This window comes from Lepus europaeus, chromosome 2 (assembly GCF_033115175.1).
Source record: "Lepus europaeus isolate LE1 chromosome 2, mLepTim1.pri, whole genome shotgun sequence".
Classification (NCBI taxonomy): Eukaryota; Metazoa; Chordata; class Mammalia; order Lagomorpha; family Leporidae; genus Lepus; species Lepus europaeus.
The window spans coordinates 10958109-10985354 of record NC_084828.1 but is presented as its reverse complement, the minus strand read 5'-3'; the positions used below and the strand labels follow the sequence as shown (position 1 = coordinate 10985354).

The 27246-nt window shown below is 43.9% G+C and overlaps 2 protein-coding genes across 5 annotated transcripts in view; both read left to right on the top strand.

Moving 5' to 3' along the window:
* Window positions 1-12410, top strand: part of SLC5A3 (solute carrier family 5 member 3) — a 33783-nt gene extending 21373 nt beyond the window's left edge. The window contains exon 2 of the mRNA XM_062205631.1: window positions 1255-12410. Within this exon, the coding sequence (XP_062061615.1) occupies window positions 1586-3742 (2157 nt within the window). The 5' untranslated portion in view covers window positions 1255-1585 and the 3' untranslated portion in view covers window positions 3743-12410. The remainder of the gene's footprint in view (window positions 1-1254) is intronic.
* Window positions 1-27246, top strand: part of MRPS6 (mitochondrial ribosomal protein S6) — a 67277-nt gene that overhangs the window by 22214 nt on the left and 17817 nt on the right. Inside the window, exon 1 of one of the 4 annotated variants that reach the window (XM_062205671.1) lies at window positions 22696-22731. The exons of 2 other annotated variants lie outside the window; for them this stretch is intronic. In XM_062205671.1, the coding sequence (XP_062061655.1) occupies window positions 22711-22731 (21 nt within the window). In that variant the 5' untranslated portion in view covers window positions 22696-22710. Of the gene's footprint in view, window positions 1-22695; window positions 22732-25152; window positions 25244-27246 lie in introns of those variants that run through there. One more of the 4 variants, XM_062205644.1, reaches the window with a different exon arrangement.

Genomic DNA, 27246 nt, shown 5'->3' with positions numbered 1-27246 from the left:
CATCAGGAATCGGCTGTTTTTTCAAACATGGAAAACATTTGACTGTGAGGTGGTGTTCCTACAGATGAGAAGTCACCTAGGAGTTAATGTGTAGATGTTAGGTTGCATACCAATGTTCATGTTAATCTGTCGGCGACAATTACAATTAACTTTGAAGACTCAGAATTTCTCTTTTCCAGGAGAAAACCCATCAAATTCATAAATTTTATTTTAGGTAAATTTAAATGTCTGTTTTGTGGAGTGATTATCTTAACCCAGGACTGACAATTATGTAACCGACGATGATTGGTTATCCAGTGGTTGACGGATGTCTGTCTGGTTGAGGTTTGGAAGCTATAATGAAATTATTTTTCAGTCTTGCAGAAAACTTTTTCCCTTCCCCCCCACGCCCTTGTTCTCTATATCCTTGAATGTAAAAGCATGCAGAAGAAAAATAAAACCTCGAGTCAGTGCCTTTATCTTCTCAGGTTCTCTTGGAAATACTGCCTGAAGAAGAGGGGAGGAAATGACCCCCTTTAAAAGTTTTCTTTTCATCTTCTGAACGTCTCCTAACTAGTGTGAAGAGTGCGATTTTACATTGTTTCTTAAGTTGTATGTCCTAGTTTCTTGTCTGCAGAATGTTTAGTTTCCCATTAGGGCAGGGGCATCTCGCAAGTTCAGCTTCCTGTATGATAACTGTATGCCTTTACAGTAGAGATTTCGGAGAGTTTTAGAGAAATAGATTTGTATAGATTAACGCTTGATTTTCTGTGTTTAAATTGCCTGGGGGTTAGAGAAAACAAGATTGCCTGTTCATCCAGATCCCTAACTGGTAATGAAATCCGTCCCAAATAGTCCTGGAATTCATAGTGTTTGAAGATTCGTTTGGGTGCCCTTATTATGAATAACTAGTGTCCCTATTCTCCCCTTAGGTGCCTTAAGATCTTGATGCCCAGTCCAGGCCAGGAAACCACAGTGACACCAGAGAGGACAGTGTCATGATAGCATTTAGTTTGCTGGAGAAGTTAGGCCACTTAGTTATGAGGTTGATAAATTTTGTTATTTGTTTAAAATGATGAGTATTCTCACTGACTTGGGTATCAGCTGCGATCATATAGATTGCTCTTTTCTGTGGAATCGAAGTATTTTAAACGCCTCCCCTCCCTTTTAAAGAATGTCTTATTGCGCCGTGTTTGCTAGACTGAAAGTTTCCTCATCGCCTGGTGAGACCCTCCTCTAATTCAATCTTTGTCTTTTGTCTTTGCTGCCTTGCAGGGTTGGTACAGTAGGCTTCACTAGACTTAGCTGCAACTCAGAATTTCTCCTCCAGCACCTGAGTAAATGCTGATGGTCTTGTGGAGAGTGGATTAAGAGTACGAGCTAAGTTCTCGATCCCAATTAAGAAGCGGAGGAAAATTTAAACTGTCTCCTTCAAAGTTTATCACAACCACCACCATCGAGACAGCAAACCAAAGGACAAAGACTTTGACCTGCTGTATTGCTCTGTGTAGTCCAGTGCACGTGTGGTTCACAGACTTGGCTGGGGTTACTAATAATTAATAAAAAGTTGGACACTTCTGTCATTGGACACTTACAAGTTACCAGAATGAGGGCTGTACTGGAGACAGCAGACATTGCCATAGTGGCCCTGTATTTTATCCTGGTCATGTGCATTGGTTTTTTTGCCATGTGGAAATCTAATAGAAGCACCGTAAGTGGATACTTCCTGGCGGGGCGCTCTATGACCTGGGTAGCAATTGGTGCCTCTCTATTTGTGAGCAATATTGGGAGTGAGCACTTCATTGGGCTGGCAGGATCTGGAGCTGCAAGTGGATTTGCAGTGGGCGCATGGGAATTCAATGCCTTACTGCTTTTGCAACTTCTGGGATGGGTTTTCATCCCGATTTACATCCGGTCAGGGGTATACACCATGCCTGAATACTTGTCCAAGCGATTTGGTGGCCATAGGATTCAGGTCTATTTTGCAGCCTTGTCTCTGCTTCTCTATATCTTCACCAAGCTCTCAGTGGATCTGTATTCAGGTGCCCTCTTTATCCAGGAGTCTTTGGGTTGGAACCTTTATGTGTCTGTCATCCTGCTCATTGGCATGACCGCTCTGCTGACCGTCACCGGAGGCCTTGTGGCAGTGATCTACACAGATACTCTGCAGGCTCTGCTCATGATCGTGGGGGCCCTCACACTTATGGTTATTAGCATGATGGAGGTTGGCGGGTTTGAGGAAGTTAAGAGACGGTACATGTTGGCCGCACCCAACGTCACCTCCATCTTGTTGACATACAACCTTTCCAACACGAATTCTTGTAATGTCCAACCTAAGAAAGACGCCTTGAAGATGTTGCGGAATCCAACAGATGAAGATGTTCCGTGGCCTGGATTCATTCTTGGGCAGACCCCAGCCTCAGTGTGGTATTGGTGTGCTGACCAAGTCATCGTGCAGAGGGTCTTAGCTGCCAAAAACATTGCTCATGCCAAAGGCTCTACTCTTATGGCTGGCTTCTTGAAGCTTCTGCCAATGTTTATCATAGTGGTCCCAGGAATGATTTCCAGGATACTGTTTGCTGATGACCTAGCTTGCATCAACCCGGAGCACTGCATGCAGGTGTGTGGGAGCCGAGCTGGGTGTTCCAATATTGCTTACCCACACCTGGTGATGAAGCTGGTTCCCGTGGGCCTTCGGGGCTTGATGATGGCGGTGATGATTGCAGCGCTAATGAGCGACCTGGACTCCATCTTTAACAGTGCCAGTACCATATTCACCCTCGACGTGTACAAACTCATCCGCAAGAGCGCCAGTTCTCGGGAGCTAATGATCGTGGGGAGGATATTTGTGGCTTTTATGGTGGTTATCAGCATAGCGTGGGTGCCAATCATCGTGGAAATGCAAGGAGGCCAGATGTACCTTTACATTCAGGAGGTAGCAGATTACCTGACGCCGCCAGTGGCAGCCCTGTTTCTTCTGGCAATTTTCTGGAAGCGTTGCAATGAGCAAGGGGCTTTCTATGGCGGAATGGCTGGATTTGTTCTTGGAGCAGTCCGTTTGGTACTGGCCTTTACGTACCGCGCCCCGGAGTGCGACCAGCCTGATAACAGACCTGGTTTCATCAAAGACATCCACTATATGTATGTGGCCACAGCATTGTTTTGGGTCACAGGACTCATTACTGTAATTGTTAGCCTTCTTACCCCACCTCCCACAAAGGAACAGATTCGCACCACCACCTTTTGGTCTAAGAAGAGCCTGGTGGTGAAGGAGAGCTGCTCTCCCAAAGATGAACCATACAAAATGCAAGAGAAGAGCATTCTGCGGGCCAGCGAGAACAGCGAGGCCATCAACCACATCATTCCCAACGGGAAATCTGAGGACAGCATCAAAGGCCTTCAGCCCGAAGACGTCAATCTGTTGGTGACCTGCCGAGAGGAGGGCAACCCGGTGGCTTCCCTGGGCCACTCAGAGGCAGAGACGCCAGTGGATGCGTACTCCAATGGGCAAGCAGCTCTCATGGGTGAGAAGGAGAGAAAGAAAGAAATGGAAGATGGAAGCCGCTACTGGAAGTTCATAGACTGGTTTTGCGGCTTTAAAAGTAAGAGTCTCAGCAAGAGGAGTCTCAGAGACCTTATGGAGGAGGAAGCTGTTTGTTTACAAATGTTAGAAGAGACTCCACAAGTTAAGCTAATACTGAATATTGGACTTTTTGCTGTGTGTTCACTTGGAATTTTCATGTTTGTTTATTTCTCCTTATGAACTTGAGATATGTTGAGACACTTAAGAGAATACTGGTCTTTGGAAAAAAATTCTGTAACTGTTGCATCTCTCAGGCATTGTTTACGCTGTAGGTTTTAGCCAAATTTTATTTAGCAGAAAATCATCCATTTGCAAGACTTTATTTTTCCCAGAGATGGATGGAAGTAAATCTTCAACTTAAATGAAGCAGAACATGTTTAACAGACTGACTTGTGCAAATGTGGTTCAAAATTTTCCATACCAAAGTAAGGAAAGACTAATTATTCTCACAGGTCTCTGAGGCAGAATCAATGTTAAGATACCGTGAATAAGGTACACTGTTTGCACTGCCGAGTCTTGGTAGACTTTGTGCTGAAGTAGAAGATTTGCTCGTTTCTAAGTTTTTTTTTCTGTCTCTGTAACCCCTACTCACAAACAAGAGCCAATTCTTAGACCTTGTACAATCAGTTATGTCCTGAAAATCTGATGTGCTTGTGTTGTACTTGTTTCAGGACAGTTTGCCACGTTCATTTTGTTAGCATGAGTCTATGAACTCTGATTGCCAAAAGAAAGAATGTTTTCCTGTAGGTATTTTTGTACCCTCTGTATATAAAATGTTGGGGAAAAACGTCGTTCCAGTTCTGTTCCCCCCCCATTTTTTCCTGCTCTAAAGTGTAAGTGAACCATATTGAAATGACCATATCTGCCTGTGAAGTTACATGTCATATTTGTATTGTTAAATGGTTATGGGTTGGGGGGGTGAATGAAGTGAGCGTTGCTGATGATCCCTACATATGTTGACCAAATTCAGTTTGTTACGGTTTGGGAATTACCAGCCTCCCAGGCAGTGTTTGATTAACTTATACTAAACATACTGCTCACACTCCATAATTTTCCAGCTTTGTTCTTGTCAGTTGGTAGCATTCTTTAATAGCTTTCCCCAATGGATCCAATTGGAAGATACGTTCAGAATGTAAAAGTTGACACTGCCTGTGTGTGCTGGGCTGCCCCTGTTGGTTAGATCATGATACTTTGCAGTGGTTTTTAGAAGGCAGGTTTTAATTTGAGACCATATTGTATCCTTGACACTTTTTGTTTGTAATCAAGACTTGCCATCTGTACACAACCTCAACATTTGTATTGTTACAGTGACTTAGAGCATGAGGATGTTTCAGTGCAAATGGGCCATCAGTATCAGGAAATTCAAGAGTGCATGCTTCCATTGGTGGGTTGACAGTAAATCTTTCTGTAGGATGGATAGCATGTTCAGAATGTGCCACGAACAAGAACTTTTGGGTTTAGTAGTGTGTCTTACAGTAGATGTTACAGGATGTTCATAATCTTAGGACTCTTATCTTGACATGGTTTGGGTACCCAGTTGCAGTGTCCATGGTGGGAGTCTTATTTTTCACAGGCTGTTTCCCCTTAATGAGGACAGGGCAGGGTACAAAAGACGTTAGAAAAAAGCTCTCCAGATTGTGTAGTTTGTGTCTGTCTGTGTTTTGTTCTTTGTCCTCCTTAAAAGATGAAGGAAGCTAATTATGTATTTACTTTCTTTGACTTTGTTTAATCTCTGATACTTTTTAAATTGCATGAATTTATTAAGGTTGTATTCTTTAGGGGGAATTACTTTTATAGATACTTTTGTAGATTTTGAATCAAAACTCAGTCCTGATGACTTTAAATTCTTTTGTAGTCTATGAACTGGTTTCATTATGATGGACTTGGTTAGTCCAAAGTTGATTTTAGAAATTATCAGGTAATTTAACGTCTTCCTGTCTTCAGGAGGCTTTCTGATGGACTGAGTCTATTGATGGAAAAATAATTCATGTATGGATAGTATGTAATTCTGAAGAGCTTAGAGTGCCTTGTTGAATTTTTTTCTCAATTTCATTCTTGAGGTTTATAACCTGGGGACCAAATAGATAAGGGACCATCCTTGTCTTGTGTGGAGGTTAAGGCTGTGACAAGTCCAAGGTTATAACATCCTTTGGGGGACAATGGAAACCAGACTTCCAAATCTGGACACCTGGTTTGTCCAATGTCTGGACAAATGATTTGTCCTGTTTTTTTGTTTTTGTTTTTTGTTTTCTCAAAGAAACTCTTCTTTGAAACAATCCTTTGTAGGATCTTGGATTTTCCAAATTGGCACTAAGTTGAAGGAATTAAATTCTTTTGGACTCCGAACACGTTGCTATGTAATTCAGTGAGAACAGACATATTGGCTGGGCAGCCTTCCTGTTCCTTCTGTTTACAGCGTAAGTGAATAGGAGGCGTGTGTGTAGATTTTCCCCCCTTTATTTAATGTTGAGCCCTAATAGTTTGGAATCTTATAGTTCCCCCATCTTCTGTCTGCTGTTGTCTTAGTAAATACGTAGGATACATTGTGTTGTCTGTCTGTGTATATAGCAGTTGGTCAGATTGGGAGTACTAATGTCTGTAAATAAGGAATGACTATTAGCATATCCATTAGAGTTGTTTGTTCTTGCCAGTATCAACATCACTTTATTTAGACTGAAGTCTCTGAAGCTTGTCCTTCCTGCTTCCCAGTACTAGATAACGCGCTTGAGTAAGTTTGGATTTCTGGTTGCCACTGCTTTTCAGAGGACCAGTCTTCAGTGTGTATTTCATTAGAGTGAGTGTTCCTGGGATGCTGCGTGGACTGCGATAAGCTAGCACATTGCTCATACTGTACACTGACTAGATGAGTCCCAAATAGTGACATTGATCTCAAGACATTAACGTGTGTATCTTTATATTAAAGTTCAAGCTAAGGTTCAGAATTGACTGAGAGTGACACTGACTTGAATGGTAGCTGAAAGTCAAAATAAGAGGAGGATACTGGTCTTCCGAGGCAGGAGAAACACTGTCTTATCAGCTGTTAGTGGTGTTCCCGGTTCTTAGACTTCTGTCTTCTCAGGTGATCTTAGTCTGAAGATGTGATCAGAAGGGCTTATTACACTGGTAAGCAGAATGACTGTTGACTTTTCTATGGGACCTCTAATTTCTCTGATCATCTCAGAAGATACTGTCCTGTTCCCTTAAACAGCCGAGCTGATCTCTTCCCCAGTTCTGCTTTGCTGGGAGTTACTGCGTTTGTCTCTAGATAGAGAGGATCGTGAAGCAATAGCCATGGTGCTGTGTTCTTTGGCGTACATTCAGTAGATCTGATTCACCCAGGCTTCCTTTTCACTTTGCTCAGAGGATCCATTGTCTTTTTGCACTGAGGCTGGCCAGGATCATGTAGGTGCTTAAGGATGGAACCCCAAGAAGTTAACAGAGACCCTCACTCTGATACTTCACATTTTAAGAATTGGATTGGAGGGTTGTGCTTCAGGTCTCTAACCAGAGGCCCAGGGGATTAAAAGTCTTGTCCCAGGCCTTTTAGAATCTTTTTGTTTTGTTTTGTTTTTGTTTTCCCCCCAATGTTCCCTCGTTTGCAGTCCATGGTTTTTTTTTTCTCCATTGGGTATATGGATCTTTCCAGAGATCTTTGAATTTCGTTACTTGTAGCCAGTAGGTTTTTCTCTTACTGACAGATAAACTGGCTCCGTTGTTATCCTTTTAGAAGGTTGGATCCTTCAGTGTTCCCTCTTGGCAGCATTAGGCTTAGTGGATTACCTGTCTCATTTTCATTTGAGTTGTGATGACTGTATGGGAGGTAATAGTGACACGTAGTCACTGTATCCCAGAGATTGCCCAGGTCTGGATTGAGAGAATATCGTTTCACACAAAAGATTAGATTACTGCAGAGAGTTGCCAGCTCCAGTTTAAAAAATCATAAAAACATTTAAGTGAGGTTTATAAGTGCTCAGGTGATGGGAGACATTAACACATTGGAGGACAAACATTTTCTTAATACCTGCAGACATGCAGAATCATACGCATTCGCTCCTAGGACTTGAAGCAAGTGGGCCGTTATTTGAAACTCCTCCCCATAACAATTAGGGTATTTGTGTATAAAATATATCTGTTAAACTCTGGTTCGGTAAGTATAGTAAAGTATGAATTTATTGACACATTAGAAGCTGATGGATATCTGATAGTGATAATGTAGTAGAAAAAAATGTTTCTAGCTTTCAGTGTCCATATGATTTTCAGTAGTCAGATGCTGAAGTCATTGCAGTGTTTTTAACAGCCTAGCCCAAGTAGACGTTACAGATGGCATAGTTCTGTGTCTGTGCATATCTGCCTACCATACAGAGACTGATTTTTGTCTTGTCTTTCTTCTCTTTGCTTCTTAGTTCTTTACGTATTCTTTCAGTATTTAAATTCCTATACTGATTTTTTTGTCAGCTTAGTTCTTTCAGACCCGTTGTCATAGTATACTTTGCCCCAGTATTAATGCCTCTGATCCATATATTTATTTAAATATAGTTGTACATACTAATTTTCTATTCATTTAAAATGTTAATTCTCCAGAATGATCTTCTCAGATTTGTGTGTTGACCAACAAATGCACTAGTAATTCAGTGGTATTCTCAAAACTATTTTCAAAAATTAGGGAGACTAGTAGTGAAAATTTAGCTAAGACCCTTTGAAATGATGGTTTTAATGCAGAAAAGCAGTGGGGTTTGTTTTGATGCCAAAAGGCTAGTAATTTAATGTAACTATTTGAAGCTAGTCAATTAGCATATAGAGGAAACAGTTGTGTTCCTTTGATTGGAGACTGGGTTGCATAAGAAGTAATCTTCTGATTACTAGCCTTGGTTGACTTAACCCAGGGATACAAACACCTTTCCCTTGTTAAGGTTGCTTCTCTGAATTTGAATTAGGTATATTTTTGTCAAACTCCCCTGGCTGGAAAACTTCAAGCTACTTTGACTCCTAGGAGAGAATTTAGCTAAGGTTCAGAGTAATTAATAGACGTTGCCAACCTGAATTCCACACCATTACTTACTTAGTCATAGAAATGTTTTATTTAAACTTTTCTCTGCAGTTCTGGGAGTCAGGCTTTACCCCAGTGGTCTCACCTGTAAAGTAATGTGAAAAATTGATGGAACTTTTGTTTGTTTCCATCTTAACTCCTTTGTAAAAGGTGAGATTTAGTTTTTCCTTTTGGTAAGCCCCCATAACCACCAACCAGAACCAATCTTTTACTCCTAAATTACAGAAAAGGTTTGGTGTATCTGGTCTTAACTAATCTCATGCACTTTGCTTTTTAGGGGAGTACCATATAATTCCAGGCTGTTGGCTTAAATCAATAACCTTATTTTACGTAACGACCGTTAAATTCGGGTGCCTGGAGTCCCAGCATGTGTGAAGAGCGGGTTGCTAGAGAAAAGCAAGTGGCTGAAGAGCAAGCCAAGACAAAGCACGGGAGTGGCACGTCTGTCCTGTGTGTCCCAGTGGTCTTGCTCTGCTCCGTGGTGGAGCAGAAGTCCCTGTGCGGTGCCTGTTGCTGTGATAGGAGAGCCCCTCTCCCCAACAGTGATTTCAGCAGCAGCACAAGGTGACGGGAGGTGATTCACAGCCTGGCCGGAGACTTACATTTATCTTGGTACATTTCACCCTATTCCCTGGTGCTGGTGGATAAAGGTGTTAAAAAAAAAAATGCTTTTGGATGAACTAGGTAATTTTTCAGTGTATCAGTGTAGCCAAAACCTCCATATGTGGAATGTTCAGTAGTAGCTTTTTTTTTTGTTATATTTATTGGAAATTAAAATTAGACTCTTTGCTGTTATTGAAATCTTGAATTGGCAAAGGTGCCAATACATATTCCACAATATAACCAGCTTTTAAAATTTATATGTTTGGATTAGTGCCTTCTGGTTGCCAGTATTGACTCTGCTAGTTTGCACCTTTCCTTAATAGAAAATTCTATTTGTTACTACTTCTGAAATTTCATTATAACTAGTGAAGGATGTTAAAAATATACATTATATTTACATACTTTATATACAGCCTTTATTTAGGTTCAAGGAAACTAGGTAACTATTCATGTTGCAGCTTTAATTATTTTTGATTGCTTCATTTATATCCATAATTTAAAAGGCAAAATTACTTATTCTGATGATATTTTATATCTTTCCCATTGTGGTTATGACAGGTAAATCTGAGAACAGATAGATGACAGCTGTTCATCTTCTAGGAGAAAAAGCTGGTCAAGGTCCATAGAAAGCACAAAATGGCATTCACACGCATGTGCACCTCCACATGGAGAAAGCACAGGACTCGGTGTTCTGAGTAACCCACAAGTGCCAGTCATGAGACTCACCAGTTGTTGTGAGGACCGCAGTAGTAACAGCCCTGGATGCTGAGAGATGGAAGTTACGGGAACTGAATGATAGGGGATTCAGAGGGGTCACCTGGACGAATCTGTCCCACCTTGGTGGAGTGGGGAGCACACATGTTGGGAGCGATGCATTATATCCGGGCGGGGTGTGGCGCTTCGCTGAAATAATGTCTGGGCTCTGCTACCTTCTGTAGCTGAAGAGATAGACACACTTCTAGGTTTGTTACGGATGTTCTAACGCTGAAGAGCCATTGGAATTGTTTGTAAATCTGAAGTCTTCAGGAGATTACCTCTTGTCAATAATGCTCTAAAAAACATGGAGAAATTCACATTTTAGCAGAGCACACACTACTTTGATTTTTCATATGCTTCATTTAATAGAGGTGAATTAACCCAAATGTTCAGAGCATCAAGCTAATTCTGAGACAGGTTTGCCAAATGCAGAGAGTCTGTACAGGACTGCTTGCCCGTCCTGTTACCCCCTGTAAGACCCCATTAGACAAAATCTGTGCACGTAGTGCAAGAGAAAGAAGAGAATGTGTTTTCTTCCACTCAGTGTTGCCCTCTCCTACCCTTTGCTTTCTTCTCTGAATAATCCATGTGTTTCAAGAACAAATAAGTATCTTTGTCTTAAATTTTGCCCATGTGTCAAAAGATACAACTCCCAGAATAAGAGAGAAGTAGCTGATGGATTTCCTTGTTCCTGCTCTCCTGTGTTTTGTACAATCTTTTTAGGGAAAGACTTGGTCAGCTCTTATGTAAATGTCTAGAGGAAGGTGGTAGCTGGTGTGAACTGAAAAGTTCACAGTCTTCCTGCAGCAGAAAGCTAGCCAGGTGTGCACCCACAGCGTCGTTCTAGAATCTAAAACCTGAGGCTTGGGGGAATGAGGGGAGAAGAGCCAGAAATGGAGGAGAAAGAAGTTTAAGGAACATCCTTGGCTTAGCACTATGTGATAATGCAAAGCAATTAAAACCTGTTAGTCCTATATATTATGTATTCTGTACCTTTAAATAACGTTTGAGAATTTAAAATAGTTTGTAAGAACTTTAAGAAAAGAATGTTTTTGAAGATTTCTTTGCAGAAATGTCTTTCATTTATAATTCCATGGAAAACTGCTTTAATTAGCCTAGGTGCAAAGTAGTCCTTGCAGTGTAAATATGTATAAGTAGAGTTTTCTGATTCCACTGTGAGAGCTCGAACTTTGGAGTGGCAAATAGATCATGGATTTTTCTGTGGGCTTGTTAAGACACAAAAGCTTTATTATTTTTTAATAATGACTTACTACATTAGTGTCGGATAATGGTGTGGAGTCTTTCCCTGCAAGCCCCACCGTGGTTGCTTCAGTTTCTAGATTGCCAGCAAGTTCAGGAATAGAGCAGGGACTTGCCCGTTCTTTGGGACATCTCATTTTCTGTGTCCAGACCTGTGTTGGCAATCACAGATGAACTGTGTTGTGCTTCTCAGTACTTCTTTTTTTTTCTTTTTTGATAAGATGGATATCAAAAATAGTTGCTGTGCAAAAGTTAGTAGTCTTCTTCAAGAAGAAAACAAATTCCTTTTCTAATAATATCCTGTGAACTTGCTTCATTCATCCTTTATTTTTAAGCCAAATGCCAGCAGAATCCTGCTGCTGCTTTTATCGAGTAATTTTGATATGTAAGTATTAATGAATTTTAAAAAGATGTCTACATTGAAAAATGTTTTCCCCCCAGCGTCCTGCCTGTGATGCTCTGAGCAGACTTTCTGTAAGAGACCAGTCAGTGCCCTGGGAGTGTGTATTGTGTATGTGTGTCATTTTAGTCAGTCATTGAGGCATTGTAGATGAACTATGGTTATCAGTAAAGTTGGTGAGCATCAATTTAGTTATTAGCAAGTTTTGTTGAATTGTATGATTTAAAATTTACCCTCCATTGTCCACAGCTTTTTAAATTTTCAGGTTTGAATAATTAATTAGGTCCATCTCCTTACACAATGTTTTGGTTGCAAGCAGAAAGTAGAATTTGATATAAACTAGGTTACTTCTATATTGAAAGGAATACAATTGAAATAGTAGATTTAGGTTGTTAACCATTCATGACAATTTTAACTTGACTATTCTAACCTACTGTATACAATCCAGTTTTTAAAATTGTAAACATGTATAATCTTGGTTTAATGTGTTTTAAAAGTGTTATTGTTTAAAAAATGAAAAAAAAAAAAAGACGCACATCTGCTGAAGAGCTGTCAGTTTTCGTTGCTGACTCTGTACGCTACACTGTTGTTCGTGTGCTGTGTGTCACTTGGCCAGCTGCTGCATTAGCCTTCAGAAGTGTTTGGAAACTTAAGACGAACTCCATTTCTTGCAAAGTACATTCCTTTCTGTGGTATTTTGTCCTGTAACTGAAGTATAGTAATAATTATTTTATGGAAATGTTAGCACTTCTGTACCAACTTTGAATAAAATGAGAAATTTATATTTCTGTGACTGAGTGTTTTCAGTATGGACACCTGTCTGCCCCCTGAATTCACATGGCACTGGGGCCCAGAATTGAAGAGGTTGTACCTGTTTCTGTTTTCGTGCCTGTGGATGCTCTACAAGGAGGTTTCTGCTCTCAGTAACTGTCATCAGTAACCTGTGTAAACAGTGACTTGGGTAATGGCAGAACTATGTTGAGTAAATGAAGGTGTGATTCATTTCTTGCACTTAGAATTTTGAAATAATTTCAAATTACAGGAAAGTGGTAAGATGGAATAGAGTTCTGTTCCTTTAGATAAATAAAATGGAGTAGAGTTCGGGGATCCTCTTCATCCAAGTTCACCATAGTGAACAGACGGCCACATGTGCTCTACCAGCTCTTGGATCCTACACGTTGTTCTGAGAACTTCAAGAGAACTGTTGGCAGGCGGCATTCCCCCTTACCCACCCCTGAGTCCTGGGTGTATTTGTAAATACAGGGAAAGTTGTTCATAATGGTTAAAATCTGGAAAGGAACTGCAACCTGAGCACTACGTAGATGTTGCTGGTTCTAGTCACGTCGTCTTAAAAACTTTAGCATGTGGGAGCCGGTCAGTCACACTGTGTTTGTCTTTTGTTTCCTTTAACTGCAACCTGGGCCATTTTGTGAACATCCCCCCTCAATTTGGGACATGATCTGTTTCCTCATGAGTAGGTTCAGATGGCACTCTGGCGTGAACACTCCATAAGTGATGGTATATCCTCAGACTGCCACCTGGAGCGGCCATAACTGTCTGCTGTCCTTTGACACTGGCTTGGTTAAGGTAGTATTTCTTTATAAGTAGCTTGGGGAGAAAGGGACTGTGGATAACCTCATTAAGCTTGAACCCCTAGTTTTAGCATCCATTGATAATTCTTGCCTAAATTATTACTGTGATAGTACAGTATAGCTGACTTTGTAGCTTTTTTTTTCTCCTGTCCATGCTGATTTGAAGAACCTTGCTTTTCCCATTGATTTGTCAGTATGAACGCAAGGATTATTTTACTTGGTGGATCCATTACTGTTGCTATTTTGTTCAGATGTCTCCAGATTTAGCTAGTGGGACCCCTTTCAGAATAGTTCCTTGTTCATTATGACATTTCTGTCATTTTATGAGTACTACTTAGTTTCTAGTGCAACAAGGTGTTCTGGACTCTTCTTGCTCTTTCCTTGTTCCCGTCTGGGATCGGGCATAGTAGGATACGGTCCAAGAGTGCTCACTGCTACAGGTGTTCATGTCTTTTGGGCCCTTTTAGTGGACAGAGCTAGGGAATTCACATACACATCCATCTACTGATGCCCCTAATCTAAACCTGGACCAGAAGTTTCTTTTTTGTTTTGAATTTATTTTTATTTGAGAAGCAGCTCCTAACTGCTGGTTCATTAACCTTGCTTGCAACAGCCCAGGCTGGGCCCTGAGCCAGGAACTAGGAATTCAGTCCAGGTCTCCCCCATGAGTGGCAGGAACCCAGTTAGTTGAGCCATCACTGCTGTCTCCCAGAGTCTGCGTTGGCAGGAAGCCAAAGTCAGAAGCTGGACCTGGGAAGCAAACCTTGGGACTCTCTGGGACAAAGGTGTCCTAACCCATAGACTGAACACCTGCTCCCCGAGGTTTCTTTAATCTACTCTGATTCTGGATTCCTGTTCCCTTTCTCCAGCTGTGAGAAATTTGCTGTTAATACTGATGTACTCTTTTTTTTTTTTTTTTAAACCCAAAGCCAATCTTACAACTCCTTAGAATTAAAAAAAATTTTTACATGTCTTGAAATGTCTTCATTCTACCTTATATTTGAAAGTTTGGCCTGATGAAGGAATCTGTGTTAGAAAGCGTTTTCTTCAGAAATTTGGAAGAGCAAGACCATGTTTTTCTAGCTTCTAGTCCCTGTGTTCTGAAATTTCACAATCATGTACTTTGATAAAAGTTTTTTTTTTTTTCTTTTTATCATTGTACTGGTCCCCAGGGGGCTCTTTGAACATGACTGCTCAGTTCTGGATTAGATTTTCTTTTTTGGGAGCCCCTTTTAGCTCTGGGACCTCCTGGATTGGTACACTTAGTTTTCCTAAGCCTTTTGTTTAAATTTTCATCTTTGCTATTCCAAGGGGAGTTTCCTAAAACTTAAAAAAACAAACAAACAAACAAAAAAACACCAAAAAACTTTTTGTCAGGTTTTTAATTCTAAGAACTCTTTTTGTTCCCAGATTCTGCCTTGTGTTTCGTGTCTCATGCATGCTGTATGTTCTCAAGACAGTAGAGTCTTCTGTGTTATTTGCCTCAAGCTCTGAAAGTTTATAAAAGAGTTCATGGAAGATGGAATTAAAAGATTAATTTGGTGCAGAAAAATCCCTGAAATCCATGCATATAAGGGATCTTCAAAAAGTTCATGGGAAATGTGCATTATTAAACTGTGCATGGTTAAGATTTTTTTTTTTACAAGAAAATAAACTTCATATTTTTCCACGAACATTTTCCAGTATCTTCCGTTTTTCTCCCCTGTTGGTGTTGGTTTTTCTTGTTACAAGCAGATGGTTGTTGCTTAGCTGTTTGCTTGTATTTAGTAAGCTGAGGGAGAAATGCTGTAGTGTTTGTGGGTGGAGCTTGTTGTCTCCTCTTTTCTCCTTCGTGGCTGGGTTGGTTGTCAGGTAAGTCCTGCAGCATCTTGGCCAAGTAGGGAATGAGCACAGGAGGGTCAGCATTCAATGTGCATGGTCCCCTTAATTCCTTCTTCATATGACACCCCACTTACAGCTGTGCCTGCGTCCTTGGATCTACAGACTTCCTGTTGTTGTTTTAAAGATTAGTTATTTGAAAGGCAGAGTTGCAGAGAGAGAGGGAAAGAGGGAGAGAGAGAGAGAGAAGTCTTCCATCCGCTGGTTCACTCCCCAGATGGCTGCAATGGCCGCAGCTGGGCTGATCCGGAGCCAGGAGCTTCTTCTAGGCCTCCTTTGTGGGTGCAGGGGTGCAAGGACTTAGGCCATGGGAGAGAGCTGGCTTGGAAGTGGAGCAGCCAGGAGTTGAACCGGTGTCCATATGGGATGCTGGCACTGCAGGCGGCAGCTTTACCCCAGACTTGCTGTTTTATCCACTCCAGAGAAGAAACCTTCAAATGTGCCTCTGGAGGTCCAGCTACTTTCAGCCTTCTGTATTTATCTTAATCTCTTGCTTCACCCCAGTTTCAGAGGTGCCCGCTGTTGCCAATTCTCAGATATTTGGAGGAGTTCTACAGTACCTATAGTTGGTTCTTGGTTTTCCTCATTGTTGACTCCCCCCCCCCACTTCCTTCTGAAACTCCTATTGCTGCTGTCTCCTTTTTTTCTCCCACGTTCTTGTAGGGTTGTACCTCCGTTCTGCACAGTGTGTCCATATATCAAAACATCACCTTGAATTTTCGCAGTGTTTGTCAGCTACACCTCCATAAAGCTGGGGGACAGAACCCCTTTGCAGTGGTTCTGGTAGGTTCCCAGGAGAGGGAGCACACCTCGGTGCCTAACACCGAATGGCCCAAGCTGCCTGAAGTCCTAGTACCCACTCCTCAGCTAGTCCGGCCTTTGAAGGATGAAATTCAGTGTTGCCCACTTCTGCCCTTTCTGAAAAGGCCATGTAGACGAACAGAAACAAAAGTTGAATCTCAGAAGAATTCTGCTGAGCTCTTTGAGTGCAAAAAGTGAAGTGTGTGCCCACGGTAAAGGGGCCTCGGAAGCTGCAGAGTTGATTCTTTCGTACAATGCGTGAGTCCCTCCCATCAAAACATTTTTATTGCGAAGTTTAATAACTTTTAAAAGTGTCACAGATGTACAATTTAGTGACTACAGTTGATTATCATTATTCACGGTAGTTCTAACGATTCACCTGCAACACTGAATGAGTGAATATTGAATCCATGCCTCTTGGGCAAATGCAGAGTTCGGTTCCTGCAAGCTTATTTTTGTCAATAAGCTTGACTCACGCATAATTCTGGTTAAAGATGCCATATTTATTCATCTGCTTGATTCACTAACAATGAACTCCAGGCCTGAGAAGGGTTGTCTCACACATTCCTCACAAAGGCACATCTTGTCTTTGTGCTTAGACATGCTAGACAGTGCCCCTGCTGTACACTTAGGGGCCTGTTTTGGACAATGAAATCACCAACAAAAAGCTCACTAATGGAAAAAACATGGCACCAGTTGACTATAAAAAACACTACAATGGTCCGTACCATAAAGTAAAACAAAAGGACAAACTGCAGCTTTGTTCAAGATCATCTGGGAATGTGTGTGACAGGCAACGCCAAAAATGTAAACATGTATGTGTGTCTAATAGTGACCGTGAACGTACTGGGGTGTTGGTTTTTTAGGTTCCAAATTTTAGCAAGTGGGCAGTCTGACCACTACGGATCCCACAAGTAATGAGAATCTAATTGTGAAGCAAACAGCTATGTGACCAGGATGTTCATTCCACCACTGGAAAGTTCTCATTTTAATTTTCTTATTTTCCCCAAATCTGTCTGACTTTCACTCCCCAAGTTCTACTTCTGAGGTGTTACCTTTAATTTTAAGATAAATATATTCTTTTAAGTCTCAAAATCAGGCTTGACCATCTCCATTTTCTCGGGTGTTGTCATACTAGTTTGTTTTCTGTTGTTATAGCAAAACTGAGATTGGGTTTTTTATTTATAAGAGATTTATTTAGCTCACTGTTCTTCAGACTTGAAAACACAAGGTTATGGCCCCAGTCTCTGCCTGGCGTCACCTGCTTGGTGAGGGTCTTCTTGGTGCCTCCTATCCTCGGGAGACCCACCTAGAGAAGCCAGGGAGGCCTTGCTTTCATGGCAAAGCCACTCCCATGTGCAGCCCAGGCTGAGCTACCTGTCTTGCTCACTGCTCTCCAGATCATTTAGCAAGCTTTGGCGTTTTGCTTACTTGCTGCCATAGTAACCAGGACTCCTGCCAGTCTTCCCATTTCCCGTCTCCTTTATTGCTTTAGAAGGGGGAAGGGAAAGATAGAAATGGATCCGGCAAGAGGATCGTGGACTTGGGACTGTCCTCAGAACAGCAGGCATGGATACCTGAGTTTTGCCGTTGTTTCCAGGTGACGGGGTGGTATTTACCCCAGGTAAACATGTTCATGGGGGATCCAGCATCCCTGTGAGAGATGTGTGCGATTCCTCAGGCACAGAAGAGTGCTGCTCACTGTGGTTCAGCTGGGGCCCCCATCTCTGCAGTGGCCAGAGGCCCTCTGGACGGTGGACGGTGCTTCTTACCTTTGCCTGCACTGGGAGAGAGTGTAAAATATCGCACCGTTCCGGATTTTTGAAACCTAAGACCAATGAAATTGAAATATCTGAGGGTGAGATGTAGGCCTCTTTTAATAAGACAAACTTTTTAAGTAAAAAGACAGAATGATGGAGACAGATAGGGAGAGAAACAGATCTTCCGTAGGCTGGTTCACTCCCCAAATGGCCACAGCAGCCAAGTCTGGTCCCTGCTGAAGCCAGGAGTCAGGAACTCCATCCGAGCCTCCAGCATGCCGGCTGCTTTCCCAGGCACATGAGCAGGAAACTGGATTAGAGGCAGAGTAGCTTAGGCCTCTCTGGTTTTACAGCTCAGGTGGTTCCATTGTGTGCCGAGGAACACCTTTTCTTTTTTTTTTTTTTTTTTTGTCTTTGTCCTTTGCCAAGTCTTGAAAGGGATGATTGGTACGTGCAAGTGAGCCCCAGACCTATCCTTAGATGACATCTGAGTGAGAATGCTTTGGCTCAATGCCTCAGGAAAAAGTTGATTAAGGAACAAAATTCTATTATGGCTGGACAAAGATTTAATCTTAATTTAAGCTAATTAGCAACTAGCAAATTCATACATGTTTGGATCAGGACTTCCTTTCTGCTCTTCATAAGCTTATTCATTTATGGCCTTTTTCAGCATGGGCTAGCAACAGGGACCCCTTGGATGGTTAAGTCTGGTTTATGACTTAGAAGCGCTCTGCCTGTCTTGCAGTTGGTGTTAGTTTATCACGTGTCCTACTGACTTTCCTGTTTGCAAATCCAGCCATGCCTTGCTGCGCTGCGAAGATGAACTGTGCCTGACTTACTCTTGGCCCCTTGTCCTGGAACAGGGTCATCTCTGCTGAGCTAAGTGGTGGGGCTCTTGCTGCCCTGGGTCTTACCCTCCTTTCTTCCATTTTTCCCAGGGTTAATTTTCTCAAACCTTTCTCTTCTCTTCTGTTCTCTCCCTTCCTCCCTTCCCCTGCCCTCCCCTCCCTTCCCCTGCCCTCCCTTGCCCCTCCCTTCCTCTGTCCTCCCCTGCCCCTCCCTTCCCTCCCTCCCCCCCTCTTTCTTTCTTTCTTTTCCTCTCTCTTTCTTTCTCCCTTTCATTCATTCATTCATTCATTCATTCAAAGGCAGAGTTACAGGGAGGCAGAGGCAGAGAGAGAGGTTTTCCATCTGCTGGTTCACTCCCCAGATGGCCACAATGACCAGAGTGGAGCCAATGCGGAGCCAGGAGCTTCTTCCGGGTCTCTCACGCAGGTGCAGGGACCCAAGGACTTGGGCCATCTGCTGCTGCTGTCCCAGGCCATAGCAGAGAGCTGGATCAGAAGTGGAGCAGCCAGGACTCGAACCAGTGCTGGTATGGGATGCTGGCACCGCAGGTGCTTTGCCCACTACACCACAGTCCAGGCCCCATAATTTTTATCACAACCAAAAAATACACTTTAATCTTGGATTTCGCAGGTCTCCCAGCTGCATGGCCACAGGTTGGGGAAACTCTGCTTGTTTTCCCCATCAACATGGATTCATTGGCTACTTGGTGTCAGGGCCAGGCTCAGCCTTGTTCTGTCAACAACTCTGCTCTGATTCTAGGGGCTGTACTTTCTGAGCTCCCAACTTCTGGATTCCAGTTTTCCTTCTGATTCTTAAGAGACTATCCAGTAGTACAGCAGGTGAGACTGGCAGTGCCAGCTTGCAAGGCTCTCTGAGTAACCTGAAATCCATCCTTCTGTGCCTCTGTGTGCTGTATTAGATCCTATATGATGGGGGGTCCGTGAACGAGTGTTACGGTGTGAATCCAAAATTCACCAGCTAACACAGAGTTCACCAGTTCACTCTCTGAGGGTGATTGGCATAGAAGTGCAAGAAGAGACTGCTCTCAGTTTTAGAAAGGTGGGTTTTATTGGCTGCCGTTACGGCACAGTCATCAGTTTCCCCTTGTGTGCTCATATTGTCCCCCTCAAACGCAAAGCAGAACCGTGTGGCAGGCTGGCTTTCCTCATGCAACTTGCCGCTCCGGGTCACTCCTTTCTCAGTGGGTGGGGTTCTCTCTGCTTCCATTTAGAGGGGCAGCATTTGATTCTTCTTTCTGGTCACAGAAAGCTGCGCATGGAACGGTCAGGATGTTCAGGGAGTAGAAAAACATTGAGTCGAAGCCTGTTCTGATGTTGCTTTTTGCCGATGCCAGTGCTCAGAGAGGAGTCGTCCCACGGGGAGGTGGACTTGTGTTCCCCACAGCCAGAGCCGCAGCTGTGTGGGCTGCACTGCCTGCAGGAGCAGCTCCTCTGGGGCCGGGCTTCTGTCACTTGATGTCACCTCAGACGTTTTCTAGACCCCTGGTGGGTTAATGGCTAGTGCGTCTGCCAGTGCAGTACAGATTGTTGCAGGCTTGTTCCCTGCCAGGCCTCCATGCGTCAGTGAGGTGCTGTCTGCTGCCAGTGCTCCTGACCGTGATGGATGGGAACATCCAGTGTCTCTGAACAGGTTCAAGTGCATCAGACACAGGTGGCCTCGGTCCTGCGTGGGCTGGGTGCCTCCGTCTCTGCCCCCGAAGACTTACAGCTCAGTTCCAGCGGCTGCCTGTGATGTCTGGGATGGTAGGGGCTGGTCACTTCTGGTGCGGTTCAAGTCCAGATTTCAGGATTCAGGATTTGTGGACAATTCCGATTTCCCGACTGGGACCTCCAGATACCCAACTGCTGTCACCTGTGTGGGAGGGAACAAAGCTGGCCATGCTCACACAGAGGCAAGGAGCCTTCCCAGGGGGCTCAATCCCACCGGTGTGGGCCATGTTGGTTTCCTGCATTTGTCCCCCGGCTCCCAAATCGGCACCTGATTCACCGTCCCCTCCCGAGTCTGTTGCACACTTTGTGTGAATGCTACGAGCCCATGAATAACTTGCAGCCTGCACTGCTTCTCCCAGGTGTGATGTCCCTTCCCTCGTCTTTCCTCCCCGAGAGCCTCCTTTATTTGTTGCTTTCCACCTCCTTGCCAGAGTTTCTGCCTTTTGCCTCTGGGCTCTGAAAGTATCTGTTGAGTTACCGTTATTTCCGGAGTGTCATTATCAATGGCATTATGTAGACCAGGTTCTGGACTAAATTCCTGGAGGGCTGCACCTATCAGTGATTCAGACAGCTTGGCATGGAGAAGTGAGTTAAGGGTGAATGAAGAAGGGAAGTGGATCAATGAGAGGTCACTGGGTAAATCCCACCTGCAGCCTGTGGCACGGATGTTGTCCTACAGGTGCAGAGCTCAGTGTGGTGGGTGTTGTATGGGCTGAGACCGCTTCCTTCCCCCAGTCCATCCCTGCCTGGCAGCGCTAGGAGACAGGGTTGTGCGAGAACAAGGCGGTTTCTTTAGGTCAGGGCTGAGGAACGCCATCCTGTGGGCTGTGCGAAACCTGTACCATCATTTGGTCTGGTCTTGCCAAGGCAGCCAGGCACAACTTGAAATTAGATAACAATATTGCAGGCTAATTTTTAAGCTGATAATTGTGTGTGACCCACGCATGATGTTATAACCATCCAGATAACCTTCGACAGGAGAAACCCTCGGCCCTGTTGTGTTGGTCCATGTAGCAGGCACCCTCCTACCCGGCGTGGGCCAGTCCCCTGAAGACTGTGGTCCCTTCTGCCCAGGACTATGTCAGATCCTTGGCCCAGAGACATTCTTTCTACCTTTGGAAAGACTGTTTCTCAGGGTCTGGCTGAAGCCTATCTTCTGCAACCAAGCAGTCGGAAGCAGTAGTGCCTTCTGTCTTGTCCATGTTTCAACCTACTTTATATTAGTAACTCACACACAAGTCTTCCTGTGTGTGTCACATCCTTTTTAAGAGTAGGGGCTTTGTGTCTCATATCCCTGTGGCTGCTGATTTAGAGATAGATGTCACAGTGTGTGGCTTGGGTATAATTTTTTTTAAAGATTTATTTATTTATTTGAAAGGCAGAGTTACAGAGAGGCAGAGGCAGAGAGAGAGAGAGAGAGAGAGAGAGAGGTCTTCCATCCACTGTTTCACTCCCTAGGTGGCCACAATGGTTGGAGCTGTGCCAATTTGAAGCTAGGAGCCAGGAGTTACTTCCAGGTCTTCTACATAGGTGCAGGGGCTCAAGGACTTGGGCCATCTTCTACTGCTTTCCCAGGCCACAGCAGAGAGCTGGATCGGAAGTGGAGCAGCCGGGACTCGAACCAGCACCCATATGGGATACTGGCACTGCAGGCAGCTTTACCCACTACTCTACAATACTGGCCAGGTATACTTTTCTTGAGAAAGACACTTTGAGAAGAATGTTTCCAGATACATTTTAAGTTGGGCTGTAAGACATGGTCATTATTTGACTGTTCTTGGTTCCCCTCAAATGACAGTTTCATAGGTTTGACCTGTATTTCTGATTTCCACAGAATTTGGTATGCTCGTGAGAGAACATTCAGTTTGCTCTCTTGCTCCATTCTCAGGTGTCAGTATGTATAGATAAGAAACTCTGAAATGCACATACACACAGCTTTGTGCCATACAAGTTATTTTAAAATGCTCCCACTATAAAGATTTTTAGGTATTTCCCTCTTGTAACTATTTCTCATAAAATTATTTTATATAAGTTAGATACTAGATTCATGAGTGCTTTTTACTTAATATAAACTTAGCATTTCTTAGGGTTCTGTAGCCTTAACAGCTATAGAACCCCTTCACAAGACTGAGCTATGAATCTACTGTAGTTAACATTATTTTTTTTAAAAAGGATTTATTAATTTGTTTGAAAGGCAGAGCGACAGAGGCAGAAAGACAGATTGCTGCGAGGATCTCAATGGCCTTCCGTCTGCTGGTTTTACTTCCTGAATGGCCGCAGCACCCAGGTCTGCGCCAGGTTGACGTCAGGACCTAGGAAGACCATCCTGGTCTCCTGCGTGGGCGGCAAGTAGCCCCTACCTTCCCAGGTGCATTCGCAGGGAGCTGGATCGCAAGTGGAGCAGCTGGGCACAATGTTGTTGTTGCAAGCGATGGCTGAACCAGCTGGGCCACAACGCCCACCGCTAATCCAATGTTATTTCTGCATCCCACAGTAGGTTTTAAAAAGAAAAGATTTTTCACTGCATTATGATATTTATGTCTGTTGGTGCCTGTATCTTCATGCTCCTTTAATTCTCCCCCATTTTATTTGAAGTCTGCTAAATATTTGTTCAGCAATTACTCCATATTTGCTATGAAAGTTCTTTACATATGATTCATGGACAGAGTAGTAGAGAAGTTAAGTTTTTGAAAGTGTTTTCTCGAGGCCAGCACTGTGGTGTAGCAGGTAAAGCTGTAATCTGCAATGCCAGCATCCCATATGGGTGCCAGTTCGAGTCCCGGCTGCTCCACTTCCAATCCAGCTCTCTGCTATGGCCTGAGAAGGCAGTAGAAGATGGCCCAAGTCTGTGGGCCCCTGCACCCACGTGGGAGACCCGGAAGAAGCTCCTATCTCCTGGCTTTGGATTGGCACAGCTCCAGCCATATGGTCATGTGGGGAGTGTGCTAGCAGAAGGAAGACCTCTTTTTCTCTCTGGCTCTCCTTCTCTCTCTGTGTAACTCTGATTTTAAAGTAAATAAATAAAAAAAAGTTTTCTCTTTGACCTTTAAAAAGCTTATTAAGTTTGATTTCTAGTTACATGGTGTATAATATTCCACACAGGTAAGGAATCATGTTTGTGTATTTAGGCATCTTGATTTTCTTAGTTGTGTGTCTTTTTTAGTTTAACAAAATATTCAAAGCTGGATATTACTATAAAGGAAGAGAATTTATTTAGTACAGTTTTGGAGGCTGAAAGTCCAAGATTATGTGGCCCCGTGGGCTTGTTTTTCACGGAGGGCCAAACAGCCGATGGCAGCTGGGTAGAAGCTCATGTGAGATGGAGAGAACTATTTGGGACAGAGCTGGTGAGCCATTTGATCTTTGACAGCAACTCCCCTGTTCGGGGACTAACTCAGGGTTCCATGAGAAACACCTTAGTCCCTTCTGAGGGCAGAGCCCCAGTGGATGAGGACCAGGCCTCCAGCACGTGCACTTTTGGGGAACAAGTCGCATGCCCATCATAGCATTTGTGTTCTAGAGCTGACCTTAACAGAATTTTATTCTAACTTGAAAAGCGGCTTCTGTTGGTCATTTTTAAGCCTTAATTACCTAGAGGGCTACAACTCTTGATTCACCAAATTGTGTGGCCGAGGGCTTTTCTTTCGCAAGTCAAAAATACTCGTGTGAAACTAGTTTGCTGGTTGGCCTTTGTGGTTGTCACAGGACAGGGCTGGTTCCTCACACCCCCTGTGGGAGGTGTTTGTCCATTCACTCTTCCCAGCTCTGCTGGCGACAGGACTGCTGCTGCTTGCCTTCCAGAGCTGCTCTGCTGTGGTGCAGAGATGGTGTTTTTCAGATTGCTGTGAGGATCTCAATGCAGAGTTTTCTTGGACGTTCTCCTGTTTGAAAATTTAAGCACCGGGGCCAGCGTTGGAATGTAGCGAGTAAAACTGGTGCCTGTCACGCTGGCATCCCTTATGGGTGCTGGTTTGAATCCCGGCTGCTCCAGTTCTGATCCAGCTCCCTGCTAATGCACCTGGGAAAGCAACGGAGGATGGCCCAAGTGCGTGGGGCCTTGCACCCATACCCACGTGGGAGACCCAGAGGAAGCTCCTGGCTCCTGACGTCAGCCTGACCCAGCCCTGGTAGTTGCAGTCATTTGGGAAGTGAACCAACAAGATGTCCTTCCCTCTCTTTCTCTCTGTAACTCTGCCTCTCTGTGCCCTCCCTGAGGCCCACCCCTTCTTGGGGTTGTACAACTTACGTAAGGTGGGGAGAACAGGTGTAGGTAGATGGTGAATGCCGTTAAGTGTTGTGGAGTCTATATTTTTTTAATATCCTGGTGGACTGGGAGGGTGTTACAGTGCTAACTGGGTGCATATGAGCACCACTGGCTCAAAATATCTTTGCTAGAATCTACCAGAAGACTTTGTTGACAAGTTTCTCCGCTGGGTATTATTATTATTTTTTTTAAGAATTATTTTTATTTATTTGAAAGGCAGAGTTACAGAGAGAGGTAGAGCTAGAGAGAGAGGTCTTCCATTCTGCTGGTTCACTCCCCAGATGACTGCAACAGCCAGAGCTGAACTGAGCTGATCAGGAGCCAGGAGCTTCCTCCGGGTCTTCCACGTGGGTGCAGGGGCCCAAGGACTTGGGCCATCCTCCACTGCTTTCCCAGGCCAGAGCAGAGAGCTGGATCAGAAGTGGAGCAGCCAGGTCTTGAACCCACGCCCATATCGGATGCCGGCGCTGCAGGTGGTGGCTTTAATCCACTGCACCACAGCGCTGGTCCCCTGGCCATTATTGTTTAATGTCATTGACCAGTAGTGTTGTGACGATATCCCCATGAATTCTCAACGTAACCCTGCTGAACATACGTGGAGGGTGCGTGGAGATGCCCACCCTTCCTCCTTTTGGTCTTTCTCCCTCTGTTCTTAGCAGAAACTTTGACCTCAGATTCTCTAGACGTGTGGCTTTCAAGATGTGGACTGAGGACCCCTGGGCTCTGCAGGGACTGGTTCAGGCAAGTGATTCAGTAGAAGAGGAAACGGAGGCACATGTTTACAACCTATGCATTTTAGCAATTAATCCCGGATTGTGTAACTCAGTGAATTGGGACCAGGATCTTGTGTTCTTGGTTCCGGTCTGCATTCACTCATTATGGCTTTTCTACTTTTTTTAATTTTTATTTTTGTAGAGAGAGGGCGAGCGAGCGCATGTCTCAAATGCCTGTGGTGGTCAGAGTTAGGAACTCAGTCCAGGTCTCCCACGTGAGTGGCTTGGACCCAGCGACTTGAGCCATTATCTGCCCCCTCCCAGGGTGTGCGTTAGCAGGAAGCTGGAGTGTGGAACAGAGCCGGCCTTGATCCCAGGCATGCCGGTGCGGCTCGCAGGCGCCTTGACTTGTGTCTCAGCTGCTAGGCCAAATGCCTGCCCTTGCCTTTTTTTCCAAATGAGCATTTTCAGCCTCAGTCTGTGCTGGGTCCAAAGCGTTTCATTGACGTGGTAGGTCGGAGGAAAAGTTAGGAGACCTACTTGTAGGTGTGGGTGGGAGAAGCCCGTAAGAAGCGCGCACGAGTTCCCTTAGAATAGCTGGGATTAAACAGTTCAGAGACCTTGTAAATGACTGTTATTTATTGGCAGCAAAATCATTTGCTTCCTGTAAACCATGTGCTGTCACATTGAACATTGTGCCGGGTTGAGCAGAACTGTGTTCTCTTTTTCCCGAAGACTAAGAATTTAGGCCGGCGCCGTGGCTTAACAGGCTAATCCTCTGCCTTGCGGTGCCGGCACACCGGGTTCTAGTCCCGGTTGAGGCGCCGGATTCTGTCTCAGTTGCCCCTCTTCCAGGCCAGCTCTCTGCTATGGCCCGGGAAGGCAGTGGAGGATGGCCCAAGTGCTTGGGCCCTGCACCCGCATGGGAGACCAGGAGAAGCACCTGGCTCCTGGCTTCGGATCAGCGCGATGCGCTGGCCGCAGCGGCCATTGGAGGGTGAACCACCAGCAAAAAGGAAGACCTTTCTCTCTGTCTCTCTCTCACTATCCACTCTGCCTGTCAAAAAAAAAAAAAAAAAAAAAGAGAGAGACTAAGAATTTAGGTTCCTAGGTTTCCTAAATGAGCAAAGTTGAGGTTGGCAACCCAGGTTGACTAGATTAGGAGCATGGCGCATGGAATGTGAATTTCTAGAGCCATTCCGAGCTCTGTGGTGAGCTAAACATGAGGTGACGTCCTGAGTGTCTCCCTGATGGCCCATCCTATGACCCTGCTTCTCTCTGCTTCAGCCTGTGGTCCAGCCTCGTGGTTTTATTTGTGGTGCATTTTCTGATGAGCAAATGAAGGCCCTGCCAGCCTCCCCCAGCCCAACACAATGCAGAGTAGCTGTTAGCAGGATAGTACATAGTTTAGGCCATAAACTCTCTCAGTAAAGATCTGTCATTAGCATGAAAGTAGCTGTAGACAGCAAATGCATGAGTTAGCTGTGTTCCAATAAAACTTTATTTGCAAAGACAGGTAATAAACTGCCCCAAGGGCCCTCTTTTGATGCCCCTGCTTTATTGTAAGTTAAGGTAAACAGGACATGTTGAGAAATTCTAATAAATATTTTTTTTTCTTCTCCTTCCATCCTTTTAAAACTTGAGTAATTTGAAATCACAGTAAAATAAATGGTGTAGCCACTTAAGCAGTCTACAGCTTTAACATACCAAAGTCAAAATATGTTTCGGTATTTTCTTTAGTTACATAGCCTTTTCCCCCTTTTTGGACAGATGTAAGAAGAAAGTCTGTGTAATTGCACAGGTTCTTCAGAAGAGGATACTCCTGGTTTGTACTGTCAACACTTGAGTTGGAATTTAAACAAGAGATGAGATATTGAGATATATTCCCTGTTAATCAGGCAAAACTGAAATTAAAATTTATGATTTGAGTAATCAGAAGACTCTGATCAAGAAAGCTAGTTTTTGTTTTTTTTTAAACTTTCCACATTTCTTCATTTGGATAGGCAGTCTATGCATCTTATGTTAGCTGAC